The following is an 18,971-nucleotide window of genomic DNA, read 5'->3' as shown; positions in this document are numbered from 1 at the left end:
TATTGATTCTGTACTAAAAACAAAATAAACCTTTATTTTGGATGACTCTCCTAAATCACAGACTTTGTGGTTGTGTCCTGAAGGACAAGGAACTACAAGCAAGGGAGGCAGTACCCTTTCTTAAGACCAAGCAGTGCTCAAAATGTTATGTACAATCTTCTACCAGCTCCCCCTGCCTCAGAAATAATGTGGAAGGAAGAAACCCATTACTCAAGAAAGCAATGTGTGAATGAAGCATTTCGTTGAAAGCTTTTTTTCTCCTTTTCAGCTTGGATTGGTGGATTTATATCCATTTCCATCATCAGTTTTCTTTCATTACTGGGCGTAATATTGGTGCCTCTTATGAATCGTGTATTTTTCAAGTTCCTTTTAAGTTTCCTTGTGGCATTAGCTGTTGGTACCCTAAGTGGAGATGCTCTTTTACATCTCCTTCCACATGTAAGTACCATCTTTTTGCTTGTATTAACTGGGCATGTGTTATTTGGGGCATGATAAAAGCTGTAAATTTCATTAGGAGAAGCTTGTAAGTAGATAAATGTTTATGGTTAACCATGTTACATGAGGAAGCATTCAAAACTAGTGCCACTACCTGTAGTTGAAGTGATACTTTACCACCTCAGGATCATACCACTTAGTGTTCTGCATGTGTAGAGCAAGTCTTTTTCTATAAATCACTTTTCATTATATCGGGACAGAGGTACAGCTGCTGTTCATTTTTCCAGATATACCTCCCAGATACCAAGAGCAATCTGGGACTGACAGACTCCTCCATTCCATTCTCCTCCCACCCCATCTTGTCTTGTCTGGAAAATTGTCTGAATTAACTTTTTTCCCTTTCAACTTTTAGTCTCATGGAAGTCACCATCACCATCATGAGAAACCACTAGTGGAACACAATAAAGATCCCCCTTTTAAGCATCTTGTTTTTCAAAGTTCAGAAGAAACTGCTTATTTGGATTCTACATGGAAGGGCCTTACAGCACTTGGAGGACTATATTTTATGTTTCTTGTTGAGCACTTGATCACTTTAATTAAGCAGTTTAAAGACAAGAAAAAAAAGGTAGGAAAGCAGTGTTTTGAAAAGTAGCTTTAACTTGTTCTGTCTATGAATACTAAGGGATGGTTTGCATGGGGCTTGAATTGTGCATAACCTGTACACCAGGGCTAGGCAATGTGTGCCCCCGACACTTTCCTTGGTGCCCACCGAGATACCCAACTCCTCCCAATTTTTATTTAAAATTTTTATTTAAAGAATGTTTTTGTATTTTCTTATGGGCAGCTGGAATTGCTTCAAAGCAAAGTGGGAGACATCTTAATTTCCCATGAGTGCCTCTAGACAGGTTACTTGTCCTTTGAAACTAGCCATGTCTGCCCATTGTAGCCATTTATGGGTGTGCTCAGGACAGTTCCTCAAATTTCCAAATGTGCCCATGGGCCTAAAAGGTGGCTTACCCCTGCTGAACATAATGAGGGAGCAGGAAGCTCCTGCCCACCAAGCATACTAGTCACAGCTCCAGGTCTGCCAGATATTTCATGGAATAGAGCCTGTGTTGGCCTGAATACAATTGCCCTGAATAGAGCCCACACTTGCACACCAATGCCCCTTAGAATAATTGTGCTCTGGTAGCTAAAGTTAAGCATCTTTTTAATAACCACTGATATCCAGAGGAAAGTTAAACTTTTACTGAGTTCTCCCCCATTAAAATCTTTGAGATTTAAAAGTACTTATTGTAATTACATAATGAGATTCCTTATTGGGTATTGAAACGATGAATAGTGAATTAGAATCTTGTTTGAAATATTTCCTTTAGATTATGTTGCTTGCTTGTTGATCTTTATTACTTATGTGAGATTTCCCTCAAGTATTTCAGCTTTTTCTTAATTTTGAGTCTATTCCACCTTGTCTGTTGTTGCTTTCTACAGTCCTGTGAGATATGTATCATTCAAGACGTGTGGCTAAAATGTCAATAACTTCAATGTGGGGTTGTTATTTTGGGGGGAGTCAGAAAAAAAATGAAGATGATGAAGCAGAAATCAAGAAGCAGCTGTCTAAATATGACTCGCAGCTTTCAACTAACGAAGAAAAAGTAGATACAGATGATCGTAAGTTTCAGTAAATGTTGTATGCTGTGCCAGTCAAAAATATTACAAGCGGTTCTTCATGGTCTCTGTGCAGTCACACACATAGGATTTGTGTCTGCACAGAGCAACATCTTGGAAACTTCTAGCATTGAAAAGGACAGGAACCACTGTGTGGCCTTCCTCCTCAAGAGGGAAGTCCCTGCTCTATGCACTTGCCTCAAGGTGGGTAACTGCATTCCTGCTTGGTTCTCTTCTGATTGAGGATCATTGTAGAGAATATTTATGTTTTAATTGATTATACACTCCTCCCATCTATCTTGATGTAGAGCGCTTTGTTTATTATGTTTTACACTGCTTCACACCGAGAGAGACCAGAGCAATGTACAATAAGATAAAACAAAAAATACAAGAAAGTTACAGTGAAAAACAAAAAAGCAGTGGCTGGAATTTACTTGTCAGTCAAGAAATACTTGCCTGAGAAGTCTTCAGCCAGCACTGAAAACAAGGTAGCATAGATGCATGCCTGGTCTCAGATGGAGGGCCATTTCATAGGATGGGAGCTGCCACAAGAAAGGCTATCCTTCTGATGGTTTCCAAGTGGATCTCCACCCCATGTGGGGCCACCAGGAGTGCCTCTTCAGAAGACCTTAGTGATAGGTCAGGATAAGTTTTTGTATAACAACTTTCACAATACTTAATAACTGAAATACACCAACCACCAAATAAAAGGGGAGACAAAAGGGAGGAAGGGATGCTGGGCATGGGGAAACCACATAAACAAGTTTATATATAAGGGGTCATCATATCAGGTGAAACGTGCATACAGGTGAGCCTTCATACAAGATTAGTGAAATTCAGATCCCTTGGCTCAAGTCTTAGGCAAAAGTCTCTATATATGCTGACCAGATCTTCAGAAATGTGTCTGTAATGTTCAAGCTATCAGTAAGAGGTGCACCGAAAGTGCAGTTAGATCTTTGTGTATTTGAGGGTGGACATTGGTTTTTGTAATATAAGTGGTTTAGCTACCAAGAAGGTCCAAAGGAGCCACTTCTGGTGGTCATCTGACAACTCCCACAGTGCAGGAATGTAATTCAGTAAGTTCACATACACCCTTGATCTCACTATGAGCTGAGGCCAAATACTACTGAAGTTTGGGCTGAGCTTGTAATGAGCTTATGGTAGTACCGCTGTTCACCACTACCACAGCTGTCCTCTTCCCTTCTCACCCTGCCTCCCAAAAAAACACTATATAGCTGCAGCACTGGCAAGGGATCTATTTCTCCTTGGTGTTTGGAACGCCACGGTTTTTGGGACTTGGAAGTTTTTCAGAGTGTCCGAGTGCTTAATAGAAATGTTGATCACCCTAGAAATGACATGTCCCTAGCATCTGAGATGCTGTCATTTCATTATTCCAGATGCCAAAAGTAATGGCAGCACTGAGGCCTCCCGTTAAGGTGTGTGTTTGTTTGTTTGTTTGTTGAAGATTGAAAGGAATAGTATTTGGCATTTATGTATTTATTTTAAAGTCTCTATACCACCTGTCATATATCATAAATCTAGACAGTGTACAATAATAAAAATATAAATATACATTCTAATCAATCAGTTTTACAACTGTTACTATAACGTAGTGCTTTAGAAAGCACTTCAGACTGTTCAAAGTGATTTGCATACGTTACCTTGTTGCAATCATTCCAATAACACTTTGTAAGGTAGGTCAGTATTATTATAATCTTATTGCACTCTGTGTGTGTGCGGTGGGGATGGAGGAGCTTTTAATTTGTGGCAGAGGTAAGATTTGAACCAGAGACCTTTTGGTTTCACTATCTAGTTCATTCCCTTAGGCACCATACTATCCCAGCTGTTCCAAGAAGCTACACATCATCTTTATAACTATAGTATTATAAATGATTTAACCTTATGAACCATGCCAGTTGCTTACAAATTAATGCTATTGCTGAATTCTGTCATATAGATGACAGGCTTGGCGTATGCAAGTATGTCGAGTAGATTTCTAATGGCTAACCAGATTTCAAGAAATTCTCATGTCAATGTTACTTCCATTTAAAGTCACTGAACTAAGTAAAATTAAATGTAATTATATTACACATCAGAGCATTCCTATTTACTCATGATCAATTTTATCTAGCATAACGACTTCTCTGGTTCAGAATTCCAAATGTCTAGCATTATTTAGAATTATATTTAGTCAATAAACATATGTTGAAAGCGTGTGTATTTTTAAAAAACCTAGAATCAAATTGATTTAAACTTATCAACTAAAAGGTTTGTAGTGGATTGCTTTACAAAAGTATTCTGTTCATGCCATGATCATACTGATTGGTAATTCTAACCACACTGATGGTATATTAGTGACTAAAGTCTGAGTTAAGGTTTGTAATGAACTTACTGCAATCTTATACTAAAAAAAAATCTGAGTACAGTGGGGCTTATTCCCAGGTAATCAGTATAATGTCAGAAATGAATTGTTCTTCCACTTTGCAATCAACACCACAAAGAGACAAAGCTTCAGGATGATACTACTTTATTTTGCTAGAGACCAGCCTCTTTACAAATGCAGATTCCAGGAAGCTCTCAGACTGCCTTAGGCCCCTAAACAACTAATCTGCGGTCTCTAATTAGAGGAGACAAACTAGAGGGTGGTGAAGTTGCCAACAGTTTGGGCATGAACCTCATTCACTTCACAATGATGCCTGTCCCTTAGATTGGCTCCCTCCTATGTTGGCTTCCAAGAGCGGCTATCCTGGCAGAGTGTCTTGAGTCCTGCCCCTAACTTTTCCTGCTCTCCTTTGCGACACGCCCTAGCATCTCTCAAGTCATCCCCCTCTTCCTTCTCGGAAACTTGAGTTCTGACGGTGCAGGGAGGGGGCAGGAATTCAACCTGGGCTATCTATTTGTCAAGGCCTTCAGAGGAATCTCTCCCAGAATCTTGGCTCAGTAGGGGTGGCCCCTCCCCCAGGCTCTGATCTAGCTGTTCCAACTCTGATTCAGAATCAGAGCTGTCAGACATCTCAAGGCACGTGGACTCATCCCAGACATATAGTGTTGCAACCCTCATCGTCTTTTGTATTTTGGCTTATTGATCAGGTTGTCCAAATCTGAAATGTTGGTAAAAGCCAATCCACTACTTCACTGAAATCAGAAATGGCATGCATGTGGCTTATGTTTTCCAGTCATCACAATTCCTAGACTGAACAACTCAGGAATTGTCACCATAATGTGCAATCTGGGTCATAGTCTGAAATGCTCTGGAAATGGCTTCAGAAGTTGAGGCTGACCCATAGCCTATGTCAGTAGTATGAATCTACATCCTCAAAATGTACCTGTCTGGTTGTGTTTAGCAGTTCAATGTGGATGAGATCTTCTCTTCCAGGAACCATTTCTCATTGATACAGGATGTGTTTTTACTGTTGGTTTATACTAATTGGTGATCCCCTCTCTCAGAATCATATTTAAAATTACTTTCTCTGCTTTTAAAAGCAAGAAAGGATAACAGCTCACTTTGAGCGGCATGTAGTTGCTGCTGAAGCTATGAATGGTTTGTGGAATTGCCTGTTACAGCTCCTTCTAATTTATCTTGATATTAGGAGTCCAGTTTTCAAGTGCTGTAATGCGTGGCTTTCTGCAAAGGGAGCACTTTTATACTGCCTTGTCTAACATAATTTGCTGTTTGGGTGCTTAGTTTATATTTCATTTTTGTGTTGAATCTTTAGGAAGTTTATGCGTTTTGCTGTGGTTAGTAGTGTAGCATTGACTGTTGTTTCCAGTGATTTCTTAAGAATGAGCAAAAAGCAAGTGGGTAGTACTGGTTTCAAATTTAAATGTGTAGTTTTCATAGTAATATTCCTTGCATCCATGTATTTTTGCTCATCTAATATGGGATAGACTTCCACTTGCGCAATGGGGCTTTCTCCTTTGCTCTTCCCCACTGTGGCCTCCCTCAAATCTGTTCTGGAGCAAACACCCCACCTTTCCAGAGCAGATTTTGAGGGTACGTGGCAGGCTACAGGAGGGAGAGAGAATCTCCTGTTCTGCTGACAGAAGCTGCTTTGTAGGCAGGAGGGATTAATTGGATACCACCCATTATGGTGCTTTTTATTGTTGATGTAAAATAGAGCAAGAGTAGTCAAGGCACCTCTGACCTTGTGTCATAGCCTGTCTGTAATTGAGGTAGCCTGGCTCTCAAGCAGCTTGGCTGATGAGGGCTCCAGTAGCTGCCCTCTCAGGCTTAGGAAGATGGCCATTACTGCTGTAAAATAAAACCTCACATGGCAAAGCTAATTGCTGTAGAAACTATGCTAGAGAACAATGTAGAAGGTGCTTGCTTGGGGTAAGTGGCTGTAGCATAAAGACTGTCTTGATACTTGGTCCTGACTTGTGGTGCTGAATTTCTTGATTCCATATTCACCATAGTTTATCACGGTGCCCAACTCACTAGCAACTTCCTTCACTTTACCACTAGGGGTTACCACAGCCATAATTTCAAACATGGCATTCTGTTCTCATTACAGCACAGTCTTCCATTCAGGCTTTTTGCTTCAGGAAAGGCTTTTTTCTGGGGAAATTATTGCCTTGTGACCTTTGTGCTTTCTCTCTGGTCCAGGCTTCTTACATATTGGAATTCATCTTTACCATCCTCAAACTTCTAGTTTTTCTTTCATATCCTTCTAAAGCACATGTGTGCTTTCATTAAATTATCTCAGCATCTTGACCAAAATGAGCATGCTGAGGTTGAGCTCTGCTACCCTGTTCCTTCAAGGCTTGGTGTGGCCTCACCAAAGGCATAGGGGGGGTTGCTTTCTGACTAAAGTTCTGAGAGTTTTGTGATGAAACATTTTGAGACACGTTTCTCCTGCTGTAACTTGGGCCACTTCATACACGCAAGCAGACTGGTTATTTTCTCCACACACACCCTCCCATGTACAGGATTGCATAGAGAAATTTATGGATTAGCCCACGGTGGTTGACAGCATTTTTGCAATCGCAGCAATGCTCCTTTCAGGCATCAGAAATAGCTGCTGGTGGCTGTGGGCTGAATTCACATGTAGACTAGTTCTTATGTTTCTCTATATGATCCTAACATATGATGTGATGGGGAAAATATGTGTGGCTTGCATGTGTAAATTGACCTTAAGAATCATATAAAAATAGATCAGAAACAAATACATTTCACCTAGCTACATTGTATACCACCCACTGAGACCTGTAGAAATAGAAAGATCTAAAGTTTTCTAGGAATAATGCATTCAAATACTGAAAATGCAGTAATAGGTAAAATGGAAATATGTTCCTGAACACTCTGCTTTTTGTTTCAAATTAATTTGAGAATTTACCTGACTTCTGCTTTTCCTTTGTTTTACTGAGGACCTGAAGCTTACTTGGGAGCACATTCGCAAGATCCATCAAATTTCATCTCACAGAAGCCAGCAGTACAAGAAGAAGAAGAAGTCATGATAGCTCACTCCCACCAAGAGGCCGCTGACCATGAATATGCATCCAGGGGATGTAGAAATAAATGCCATTCACATTTGCATGACACACTAGGACAGTCAGATCATCTCAGTCATCATCACCACGACTACCATCATATTTTGCATCACCATCACCATCAGAACCATCACCCACATAGCCATACCCAGCGCTATTCTCGTGAAGAACTGAAAGATGCTGGTATAGCTACTCTAGCCTGGATGGTAATTATGGGTGATGGACTACACAACTTTAGTGATGGTCTCGCAATCGGTTAGTGTATCTTGGTTTTTTCCTAAAGCTGGTTCATGAGTGTTGGTGGCAGCTCCCCATTTTTCTTAGCCTTGGATCCCTCACAGTTTCTTTGCTGGGTTTATACTGGTATAGAAGGGGAAAGATGGAAGCCTTGTGTTGGATTCAGTTCTGTCAAGATTCTATCATGTGTAAGACTCACAGTACATTCCCCATGTAGTGACAGATGTATTGTAGATCCAGAATTAGTTAAGGCTTGTATTTAACTTCTAAAAAATAACTAGCAAAACATGTACACACCATTGACTAATGTCAAGATAGCCATGGATTAAAATAAAGTGGTGCTCGTGATACTAGCCTTTTAAATGTTGTCAATTTTACTTTATACAAAAACAAGGCCGGGCTCTCATTGTTAGCTGGTTACTCCTTATCCTACCTGAAAATCGGGATGAACTGTTTTCAAAGTACTAAAAAAAAGTGCTCATCATATTGTCAAAGAAACTGAGCACTCCTTAAAACTTTGTAAGGATATCAGGCCATATGTCTGTGTGCATGTGTACATACACACATGTGAGTATACAGCTATACTCTTGTTGGTTAATTGTTCATTGCCTAAAAATATTTTTTCTCTTTTCATTACATCAGCAGAATGTTCCTTTCATGAGATGCTTCTTAGTTCTTTATCAATTTACTTAGTATTAAAGCTCTTCATATTTTCATGATTTTTATATACCTGTAATATATTCCTCTGGTACATCTGATTCCTTAACAAATTTACAGACTGGTCCTGTTCAGACATCACACTAAGCCATGATAGCTAGCATTTCTGAGCCGACCATGATGGTTTGGTGTGATGTCTGAACGGCATTTTTCCCAACCATGGTGGTTTATTAACCATGGACTAACCACGCTCACTAACCACTTGCTGCGACATGGTTAGCGGTCCTAACCATGGCTTAGCATGGCAGCTGAACAGGCCCCCGTGGTTAACTGAGTGCTGCCATAGAGCTCTACGGCAAGAGAGGCTGAAATCAGCCCAGCTACTCCTGCCAGCATTCCAGAGCTCCATGGTGAAAATCTGCCTAGCAACACATGATGCGGCAGCTGAGAGCCAGCTTCCTTGCTCTCCATTCCTGCCCGCAGTATGAAAATTGGAGAAGCACACCAGGAGAAAAGATGCTTTGGATCCCGCACCGCTGTTATTGGCACAGTGACCTTGAGCTCTTATAACTCCCAGGCACAAGCACTGGTGTCCGCCATGATAAGGGGAAGCATCCCTGGCCGACCGGCAGCTGTCGGCAGCAGCATCTCTGCCTCAAATGGTGCACCTGCCCCCAAACCTGCACCCCCCCCAGCCCTCATGAAATGGCTGCCTGCAGCTGCTGTGGTGCCAAGCCCCAAGATGGCTGCTGGCCTTTGCTGTGAAACTGAGCACTAAAATGGCTGCCTGCAGCAGCTTCCTCCACTGAGGCCCCAAAATGGCCACCCACAGCAACTTCCTCTGCTGAGGCCGCCGGGATGGATGGTGGCTCGTTCAGAGGACTGTGGAGTTTAGCGGTAACCATGGTGGTTAGTGAGTGATTAGGCTAACCATGCTGCAGGCCATGGTTACCGGCACGTGTGACAGAGGTTCTCGCGGTGGTTAGCGCTAACCACCCTGCAGCATGGTTAGCCAAACCACCTTTCCCCAATGTGCATCCGAACAGGGCCAGAGAGTCTATTGGCTTCTGTGGGACTGAAAAGGGAAATATGATTAGAATCTCAATCCTAGCCATTTTTTCTGAGATGAATAGTTGGAGCCTTCTAACTTTGCTTTATATGAGTATATTTTCTACTCCTGGTAATTTTGCTGTCCTCCCTTCTGTCTGTTTTGATTCTAGTATATGCTGCTTATAGTACAGTGACCATATTATGCACAATGGGTGTGGTTAGCCCTTTATTATATACAGATTTAACCGCATTTTCCAAGTGAGAATACTTCTCAGTAATGATCTTTGTCTTCTCCTAGGGGCTGCTTTTACTGAAGGTTTATCTAGCGGCTTAAGTACTTCTGTTGCAGTCTTTTGCCATGAGTTACCACATGAATTAGGTAAGACACACTTGAGTTGGTGAACAGTAAATTATTGTATCCATACTTCAATGGCAATGGTGATAACACTAATCAGCCAAATACAAATTAGAGGATTTCATTGCTTAACTACAGCTTATGTGAACGACAACAGTAGCTTCCCATCCTCCAAGATGTTTTTAGAATTGCCTGAACATAAGAACCTTGCTGGATCGAAATAAATCTAGTCCAGCTTCCTGTTTACCATATTGGCCACCCTGAGATCTGTGGGAAGCTCATAAGCACAACAGGAGGGCAATAGTCCTGTTCCCCTGTAGCTCCCCAGCAACTGGTATACAGAGGTATGCTGCCTTTGATCCTGGAGGTAGTACATAGCTATCATGATTAGTAGCTTTTGGTAGTCTTATCCTCCATGAATTGTCTAATCCCCCTTTAAAGCTGTCTAAGTTGGTGGCCATCACCACATCTTTTGGAAAGCAAATCCCAAATGCACTGCTGTCAAGAAGTCCTTCCTTTTGTCTACCCTGAAGCTCCCACTACTCAGCTTCATTGGAAGATCCCAGCTTCTAGTATTATGAGAGAGGGAGAGAAACCTCTATCCACTTTCTCCACCTCATGCATAATTTTATTTCATTAATTTCATTTCTCTGCCACTTAGTAGCCAAGGTCTCTGGGCAGTTCACTCACTTACCTTTCTCCTGAACTAAATAGTCCTGAATTTTGTAACATTTCCTCATAGGAGAGTTGCTCCAACCCCCTAGTAATTTTGGCTGCCCCTTTCTCCACCTTTTTCAGCTCTACAATATCGTTTTTGAGAGGTGGCAAAAAGCACTGTGCACAATGGGTTAGTTCACACAGCACAACAGCTTATTGTGGGTTAACTTGCCCTCGAGGAGCTGCGGCATGTGCCAGCCACCAATGTGAATATGCACTTGTCATGTCATGCAAACCCAGGTGGAGGGGGTTGAGGGCTAAATAACTCCTGCATAAGCCATGGTCTTATAGGGTTAAGGGTTATTTAGACCTCAAATAACCCTTGCTGTCTGGTTTCGCATGACACAACAACCTGGGGTTGTATATTCTGCCGTGTTGTGCAAACCAGGTCACTATTCCAAGTGTGGTTACACCACAGATTTGTAAAGACATTATAATACAGGAGCCACCTTGGGAGACCTTCGATCCCATAATTCCTTAATTTTAAGCAAATGAGTTTTATCTTCCTTCCAGACTAATAGAAGAAACAAAAGGTTTGACACTTAGTATTGCAATATTCATTGTTGAATGGCAGTTTCTCATCACAATTCTTTAATGCAAATTAGTGACATAATCCTTAATATTGTTTAATTGTGGTGCTTAAAACAACTTAATATAATTGGTTAAAGCAAGTGATGTCAATTTTCCACTGATTTAAAGCATGTTTTAATGGCAAATTCTAAAATGAATAATTGTGAGGACTTTTGGGGTTAAATATTTTTATTCCGGAGTAATATAAAATTGTGGGAGTGTCCCAATAGATTTCTAGTAGAGAGGTGAAAAAATTGAGATACATTTTGTGTGTGCATGTGCATGCAGAATTGCAAAGTTTAACATTAACTCTGGCTAATAAGCTTATTGCTTGGTTCTCCTATCCTTCTGAAGTTTGGAAAGACTTGATTTAAAGAAAGCAGGAGAGCTTTTAAGGCTTCAGAATATGTTTTGGGGAAGCTGTTTTGACCAGTATAAAAGTGTTTGTGTGTCTTTTTTTAAAGGAGATTTTGCTGTACTTCTCAAAGCTGGCATGACTGTCAAACAAGCTGTTCTTTATAACGCCCTCTCTGCTATGTTGGCATACCTTGGAATGGCTACTGGGATACTCATTGGTCACTATGCTGACAATGTTTCCATGTGGATCTTTGCACTTACTGCTGGGCTCTTCATGTATGTGGCCCTTGTTGATATGGTAAGTATACAAATAGCACTGGATATTGGTACTAAACAGTTGCAGCCACAGATTTGCTCTAGAATGCCAGTGAGATATTCCTCTGGAGACATTGTCCTGGCATTGACGTCAGTATGTCCTTATTTACTGATGTAGCCAGTCTCTAGACTGGGTCATAAAATAAAATAAATTAATAGGGGTGTGTGGAGGAAATATGAACATTAAGAAATGTACCCAAAGAATATGCCAGTATCTGAATTTCTTTACATAAGAGCCCTGCTGGATCAAATAAAGGTTCATATAGTCCAGTATTCTAATAGTGGCCAGTTAAATGCATCCAGAAAGCTTACAAGCAAGGCACAGAGGAACAGTTTGTTCCTGCAGCTGGCATAGCAGTCAGTCATCATTCCTTGTAATTAGGTCCACTGAGAAACAAGAGGAAAGCGTAAGCTGAAGTACAAAAAAAACCCTTTTAAAAAAACCAAAAAGGGGGACAACATTCCCCAATAGCCTGGTAAAGACCAGGCATGGTCAGTGGACACCAGGAGCCATGGCATGTGGAGTGTCTGTTGGGGGCGGGGGGATGATAACTGTGTCAGGGGAAGAGTAAATTGGCTTGCTTGACCTCCTAACGACATAGAATATACCAGAGGAATGTGAATGTGGATGTGACTGGCTGGAACCCTGAACAGGAGCGCTCCTGTTAGAGGATGAGGATACACTGCAACATTTTATAGCAAATCCCACATGTACCACATAGAACGGGGTGAAAGAGGTTCTGCACCTGAGGGCCAAATTCCATTTTGGAGACACTTTCAGGGACCACAGTCCAGTGTTGAGCAGAGCAATATCTGTTTGTTTTAGCTTAACGCTCTCACTGCCAGTGACTAAGACGTAGAGAGGCATTTCAGCCTTTTAGAATGTGGGGCCGAGAGGCCCAGAACAAAAGCTAGTAAAACACCAAACGGTTGGGGGCTGGAAAAGGGGGCTGGGCAAACTGGGGAACCCCAGGGGGGTGAAATTGGGACCCCAGGCCTGAGCTTCTGCAGCCCTGATATAAAGGCGAATTACTACGAACTTTAACAATTGAATATGCAGATACATTGTTCCGCAATGTTTTTGACTTAAAACTGTGTGTGTGGTGTTTTTGAATCCAGGTGCCTGAAATGCTCCACAATGACGCTAGTGATCATGGATGTAGCCGCTGGGGGTATTTCCTCTTACAGAATGCTGGAATTCTGTTAGGATTTGGTATTATGTTACTTATCTCTGTGTTTGAACATAAAATTGTGTTCAGTATAAACTTGTAGGGTAAGATCTGGACTTAATGAGTTATAAAGGAAGTGTGGGAGGTGATTTTTGTCAGTTCCTCCTTCCCACTGCAGCACTCTAAAGATCTGTTCCAGGGGGTTTGTGACCCTCCAGAGCAGCATGAGAGGTGGAGTGGACAAAAATAGTGGGGTGCCTCCACTGGATCTCAGTCACTTCCACAAATGGAAGGAGCTCTTCCTTTCATGGAAATGTCACTCTATGTTTCCCCAACACATAGTAATTTTGTTTACTTTCTTGATACTGATCTTGTACTGAAAGTTTGACGATAGGCACTTCTTTTTCCCTTCTAATTAGGCATTTAGATTAGGCATTTTAGTAATGTGAAGTGCTTGCATACATACCAGAGTACTGTATGTTGCACTATGGAGAAACTGGCCTATTACAAACTGAATTGTGCCAAACATAGTGGAAGCTAAAGCTATAAGGGAAGTAGCTTTTAACCTGTACTTTTAAAAGAAGTTATTTAATATTGTGAACATAGCTACAGCATGCAGGTTTTGTCTTGTGTATGTTAAAGTGGCACGAACATGTGAACTGGGCTTGCTTTTAATATAGTTGATATAGAAAAAACAAGTTATCATTTTCACTATTGCTATTCATAGAAAAAAAGAAAAGATAGTATTCTGAGTTATTCTTAAGTGGTTATGGTAATGTAAACTAGTGTCCTAATGAAGGGATTTCATAATTGGATTGCCATTAGAATTACATGCTCCTTTGTCTATGTGTTAAGTTTTTGGAATAATTAAATGTACTAAAGTAAAAACGTCTATTGCCTCAAAAATTTAAATCTTGACATCTTTTTGACAAGTTATGCGATTTAGGACAAGAACGGACAACATAGTCCGTGATCACGTGCAGTCCCCCCTGGCCTTTTGTCTGGCCCACCATAGGTTATCCACTGGTATTGCCGATTTTCCCTCCCTTCCTCCTGAGATCACAGTGTTAGTTAAAAAGTAGTGTGCGGGTACCAATGCCAACCTAGACATATCTACATCCAGCCAGATGGAATGTTAGGGAGGCACCTCACAGCAACAGAGTCCTACAGTTGGGGAGAAGAATGCGGCAAAATGTTCTGTTTTCTCCTCTCCCCCAGCCACCTCGTCTGAAAGGCAGGAATTGCCTCATTTATCTCTTGCATTTGCTTCTTTTCCCCCTCACAGAGCAGATGCTCTGGCAAGCAGATTGCCAGAGGTGATGTCACAATACTGGGAGAGTTATCAGGAATGGACTACACAGACAGGAACATGGGTAGTAGGAAGAGACTGCAGAAAATTCTGTTTTGAGCTGTGCATTTTGTGCACACTTAATAGTTGCAGTACTGTCCAAATTTAGTGGTGCACGTGAGTCTTAAGCAGCCAATTGGCAGAGGGTGAATAGTTGAGTCAGAACAACTTTTTCACACCTTGCATATCCTAAAAATAGAAACAGTGGTGGAAAGAACATCCTTCACTTCCTAGAGCTGGATTCTTGAGAGCTTGATGCTATGAAGTTTTAAGCATGTGTGTGTTACAGTAATGTATTGTTGCTACCACTAACTTGTTCCATAGCTCTGGCAGGGATCTAGTTTGTTGACTTTTCCCAATGGTCATCTTTGAGGTGATCGTAGATTTCACTGGTACTGCATTAAAGAGCAAGGCTGTTGCTATGGGGCTCTCTTGGTCTCCTGCTTACTCCAAGGCAGAGTAATTTGCCAGATAGATGCAGAACCCGCTATTAGAGAAGTAAAGGTGCCAAGGGTATGTCCACCATGGATACTGCCATGGGTCTAGCATCTTTTTTATGTGTGTGGAAAACTTTTAAGTTAGGCCTGTTGGGCGCTAGTAGTTTTCCTACTGTAAAAAGTACTTTTTTTATCCACCTCACAAAAACCCTTGCTGGACAAAACCAAACTACTGGTATGTTACATATGCAAATTAGGCTACAATGGCAAATTTGAGATACAAAATCAGAGAATTTAAATACAGGGCTTCCAGGTTCAAGCCCAATACCATCCACTCTACTAAACTGGATACCATTTTAAAAAATTAATAGGTCAGAGGAGTTGAGGAAATATGCTCCAGTATAACTTCTATAATTGTTTTTGTAAGGTGAATGGTCGGAAAGGTCTATAAAAAGGTAGTGTCCTAACTGTATAAAAGGAAATTTCATAGAAAAATTCTATATTCAAAATTGTACATGATGACTCTTGAACTCATGCATCCTCTGCTTTACCTGCCTCACACTATCTACTTAGTGGCAGTGACTGGAGCAGACAAATCTCAAATTTGATAAGGAACAGTTTATTATTGCTCAGTACTGGTATCTGTATACTCTGGATATAATTTTTGATATTAAACAGTTGAGTATACTCTGATTTCCCTCTTTATATTTTGAAGATAATTTGTATCCAGCCTTTCTCTTAGCATCTCCTATTGCTTCCTAGGAGATTAATTTCTTAAGCTGTGAAATGACAAGTATAGGGATGGCAGAGAATTTCTCCCCGAATCTTCGGTGGGCCGAGCGCCAATGCAATCGGCCCCCCGAAATTGGCAATGAAATTCTCTGCCACCCCCCCGGGATGGGACTTACCTTTGGCGAATGTCCCTCCCGGCGGCGGTTCGTCAGCCTTTCATGGGGGGCGGCAGCCGGTCTTCTGACCAGCTGCCGCCGCCGCCGCCATTACAAAGTGTAAAAAAAACCCAAAAACCCCGTGATAGGCTACGTAACGATTAGCGTAGCCTATCACGGCTAGATTTCCAAAGTCAGCCGTGATAGGCTACGTAAATCGTTACGTAGCCTATAGGCCGCTGCCATTTGCGTACGCGCGTTTTTTTTTTCTCAAAGTCACCCGTGATAGGCTACGTAACGATTAACGTAGCCTATCACGGCTGACTTTGGAAATCTAGCCGTGATAGGCTACGTTAATCGTTACGTAGCCTATCACGGGGTTGTTGTTGTGTTTTGTTTTTTTTTACACTTTTTTCACGGCCAGGGAGACGCGGCGCTTCTCCCTGGCCTGAATTTCGGCCGGGCGAGGCGAGAAGCCTCCCCCCCCTCACCTGAACTTCAGGGGGGGAAGTGAAGTGCCTCCCCCCCACCACGAAGCACCCCTGCGAAAAGGTAAGTGACTTTCGTACATCCCTAGACAAGTATAATGTATAAATGCATACCTCCATTCTTCCCAAAGAAGAAGGTGCCCTCTTTTCACACTAACTTGATAGGTTCCATGAGTTCCAAGTAGGCTACTCATAACTGACTATGCTATGCAAGAATGTTGTCATTTACATCTGGCTGCTTCGAGGGTGTTTTTTTTAAAGTCTGAGGTACATAGGACTTCAACATGAACGTTAAAGACACATTTCAATGAAAGGTAACATTCTGATCTGATGTAAATCCTTGTCCCCCATTTTAAGCAGGCAAATCTTAATTTACTAAATGTATTCAGAAATAAATCCTGGTGATTTCAGTGGATCTTGTTTCCAACTGGTCAGGCTGCTATCCTGAACATACCATATTTTACCTTTATTTACAGAGTTGTATCTAATGGTTCCCATCCACCAGTGGAACAGACACTGCTAGCAGAATAATTCTCATCCTGTGCACCCCCCAAATCTGTTCTGGAGGGTTGGGAGATGCTCCAGAGCAGAGTTGGTGGGTGTGCAACAGGGGAAGAGAGGAAGGGGAAGTCTCATTGCACAATCTGCTCACACAACACTGAATGTAGCCCATGATGAAGCAACCACGATTTATATTGTAGTACATCAACATGAGCTAATTTGTATATTGTGGTCAGTGTTTATCTATAATGACTAAACATACCTTAAAAATATAGGGCACAGGCTAGATGGTTTTAGAATAGTAAGAGGCAAGGTGGAACCCACCTTGTCTCAACACTATTCAGAATAACTAGATGTGGACAAAAAGTTGAGGAGTGCTGCTTAAGCAAGGAGAGGTTTGGCAGAGATGCTTAGCTAACTCCCTCTCCCATTGCAAAACTTGCCTGCTTTGCCATGTTCTTAGTGCTATGCTTATTAAGAAAGCACATAAAGCTATTTTCCCTCCTGATGGGACTATCGGGTTTCACTTGAATAATGGCACCTTGCATCTTCATCCTTGGGAAAGCTTAGTTTGTGAAATTGTGCTTGTCATGCAGCTATGAAATGCACAGGAACCCTATCAGGATTTTTTTTTAAAATCTGGCAACCCCTAGAAGCATGAACTGAATGAAAATAATATGCATGTTTCTGACAAATTGACAAGCCCTCCCCTTATTAACCCCATTAATTCCCACTCCTTCTTCGACTGCTCCCTTTCCCTTGCCCACCTTCCTGGCAGGTTTCTTGTGTGTTTAAACAGCTCTGTAGTAGCCAGATGTTTAGGTGAGCTCCCCCCATCATGCTTCTAAATCGGGAATGAGGTGTGGTGGGGGAATCTAGGGCTACAGAAAAGAACAATATGAAGCTGTTATGGCCTTTGAAAGAGTTGACACCTTACAGCAAAATAATGAAACATAACAGATATGTAATGAATAGAATGAGTGGTCAGCATTAACGCTAATTAAGCCATTTTTCCTCTATTGCCCCCAAGATGGCTACCATTTGCAGCTGCAATTAGGAGTTGGTGCTGCTCTTGTGAGTCTAGTCCTTTATTATATTGCCTTAATGTGTAAGTCAGTGTAAAAAGGCAAGAGTTATGAAGTCACAATGCTCTTATTTCTGGTTTCCATTTGAATATTGACATATGTAGGGGTAAGCGCATCATATGCAACGGGGAACTGCTGTATGTACCATGTGCCCATCCATTCCATATTTCTGTGGTGCCCTACGCTTGCTCTGTATTAGATTAGGAGTGGGCTGACAATAAGCTTCCATTACTTTGGGGTTTTTTTTAAAGAATCCTGCAGCAGTTTCTTTCCCTCACCACATTAAGGGGAACTGCACCTTGTCCCCTCTGCACACTTAAAATTAAGGAGATCTGTGCCTCTGAGTATATGCAAAGTGGTTTTCCTCCAGAATATTTAAGGGTTGCTGCAACCTTTACCCTTGCCACACTTAAAATTGTAGCCCCTGCACTTTATCAAAGTGATAGCATTATCTCCCATATCGGAGAAACCCGAAGACCTCTCTCATGAATAACTTGTCTCCTCTCCCTCGCACGTACTCGTTTTTTCCACAGGGAAGCCCCCACCCTTCCGCCCCCCGCTTTGTTGTTAGGCAAGGTGCACACCCCTAAAGGACAGGGAGCCCTTGAGTGCATATCCAGCTCAGGAATTAATTTTGATTGCCAGAATTCCGCTGGCGCTCCTTCCATACTACGAAAAAACAAACCTCACTCCCCCCAGCCCCACCACCTCCTGGTTTTCCCTCGGCTTCCTTAGTTCCTACGGACCTTTTGTAGCACTTCACCAGAGTTCCAGGAAAGCGACTTGTGGAACAGGAGTCAGAAAAGCCGGGAGGGGCTCGGTATTTGGGGGCCGGGGAGGACAGCGAGAAGAGAGGCCGATCGCGGCAGCTGCCCGACTCCCCCCAAAAGGGGCTGTCTGGAGGAGCGGCTTTGTCCGTGGGAGGGAGACGCAGGTGCGTCTCAAAATGCCGAACTAAAACTGGCGCCAAGACGGCAGCCAGCTGCGCACTATCCGAAGGAGGAGGGAGGCAGAATCTCTCGCTGGTCCACTGCAAATCAGCCAGCGATCAACAGCGCATCCGCTTCTGCCCTCCTCCACGCGGGATGCCCGCGCGTGGCCGCGATCCGTTGGGCGCGGAAAGTTGAGCCTGGCACGCTTCTAGAGATAGAGAGTAGAGTGACACAATCTGAATTTCCGGTTTGGGCAGATCAAGGCGGCGTAGCAGG

At 42.2% G+C, this 18,971-nt stretch overlaps 1 protein-coding gene across 8 annotated transcripts in view; it reads left to right on the top strand.

Moving 5' to 3' along the window:
* Positions 1-15,494, top strand: part of SLC39A6 (solute carrier family 39 member 6) — a 29,795-nt gene extending 14,301 nt beyond the window's left edge. For 7 of the 8 annotated variants that reach the window (XM_084850636.1, XM_084850632.1, XM_084850633.1 and 4 more), the window contains 7 exons: positions 269-438; positions 848-1,060; positions 2,007-2,103; positions 7,468-7,845; positions 9,833-9,913; positions 11,641-11,831; positions 12,968-15,494. In XM_084850636.1, coding sequence (XP_084706762.1) covers positions 269-438; positions 848-1,060; positions 2,007-2,103; positions 7,468-7,845; positions 9,833-9,913; positions 11,641-11,831; positions 12,968-13,120 — 1,283 coding nt within the window. In that variant the 3' untranslated portion in view covers positions 13,121-15,494. Of the gene's footprint in view, positions 1-268; positions 439-847; positions 1,061-2,006; positions 2,104-7,467; positions 7,846-9,832; positions 9,914-11,640; positions 12,023-12,967 lie in introns of those variants that run through there. The other variant, XM_084850638.1, reaches the window with a different exon arrangement.
* The last annotated feature ends 3,477 nt before the right edge of the window (positions 15,495-18,971 follow it).

The sequence above is a fragment of the Heloderma suspectum genome, chromosome 4 (assembly GCF_057233095.1).
Source record: "Heloderma suspectum isolate Gila_16-S chromosome 4, 16-S_ref, whole genome shotgun sequence".
Taxonomy (NCBI): domain Eukaryota; kingdom Metazoa; phylum Chordata; class Lepidosauria; order Squamata; family Helodermatidae; genus Heloderma; species Heloderma suspectum.
Note: the sequence above shows the minus strand (reverse complement) of the source record. Positions and strands in the feature narration are given on the sequence as shown.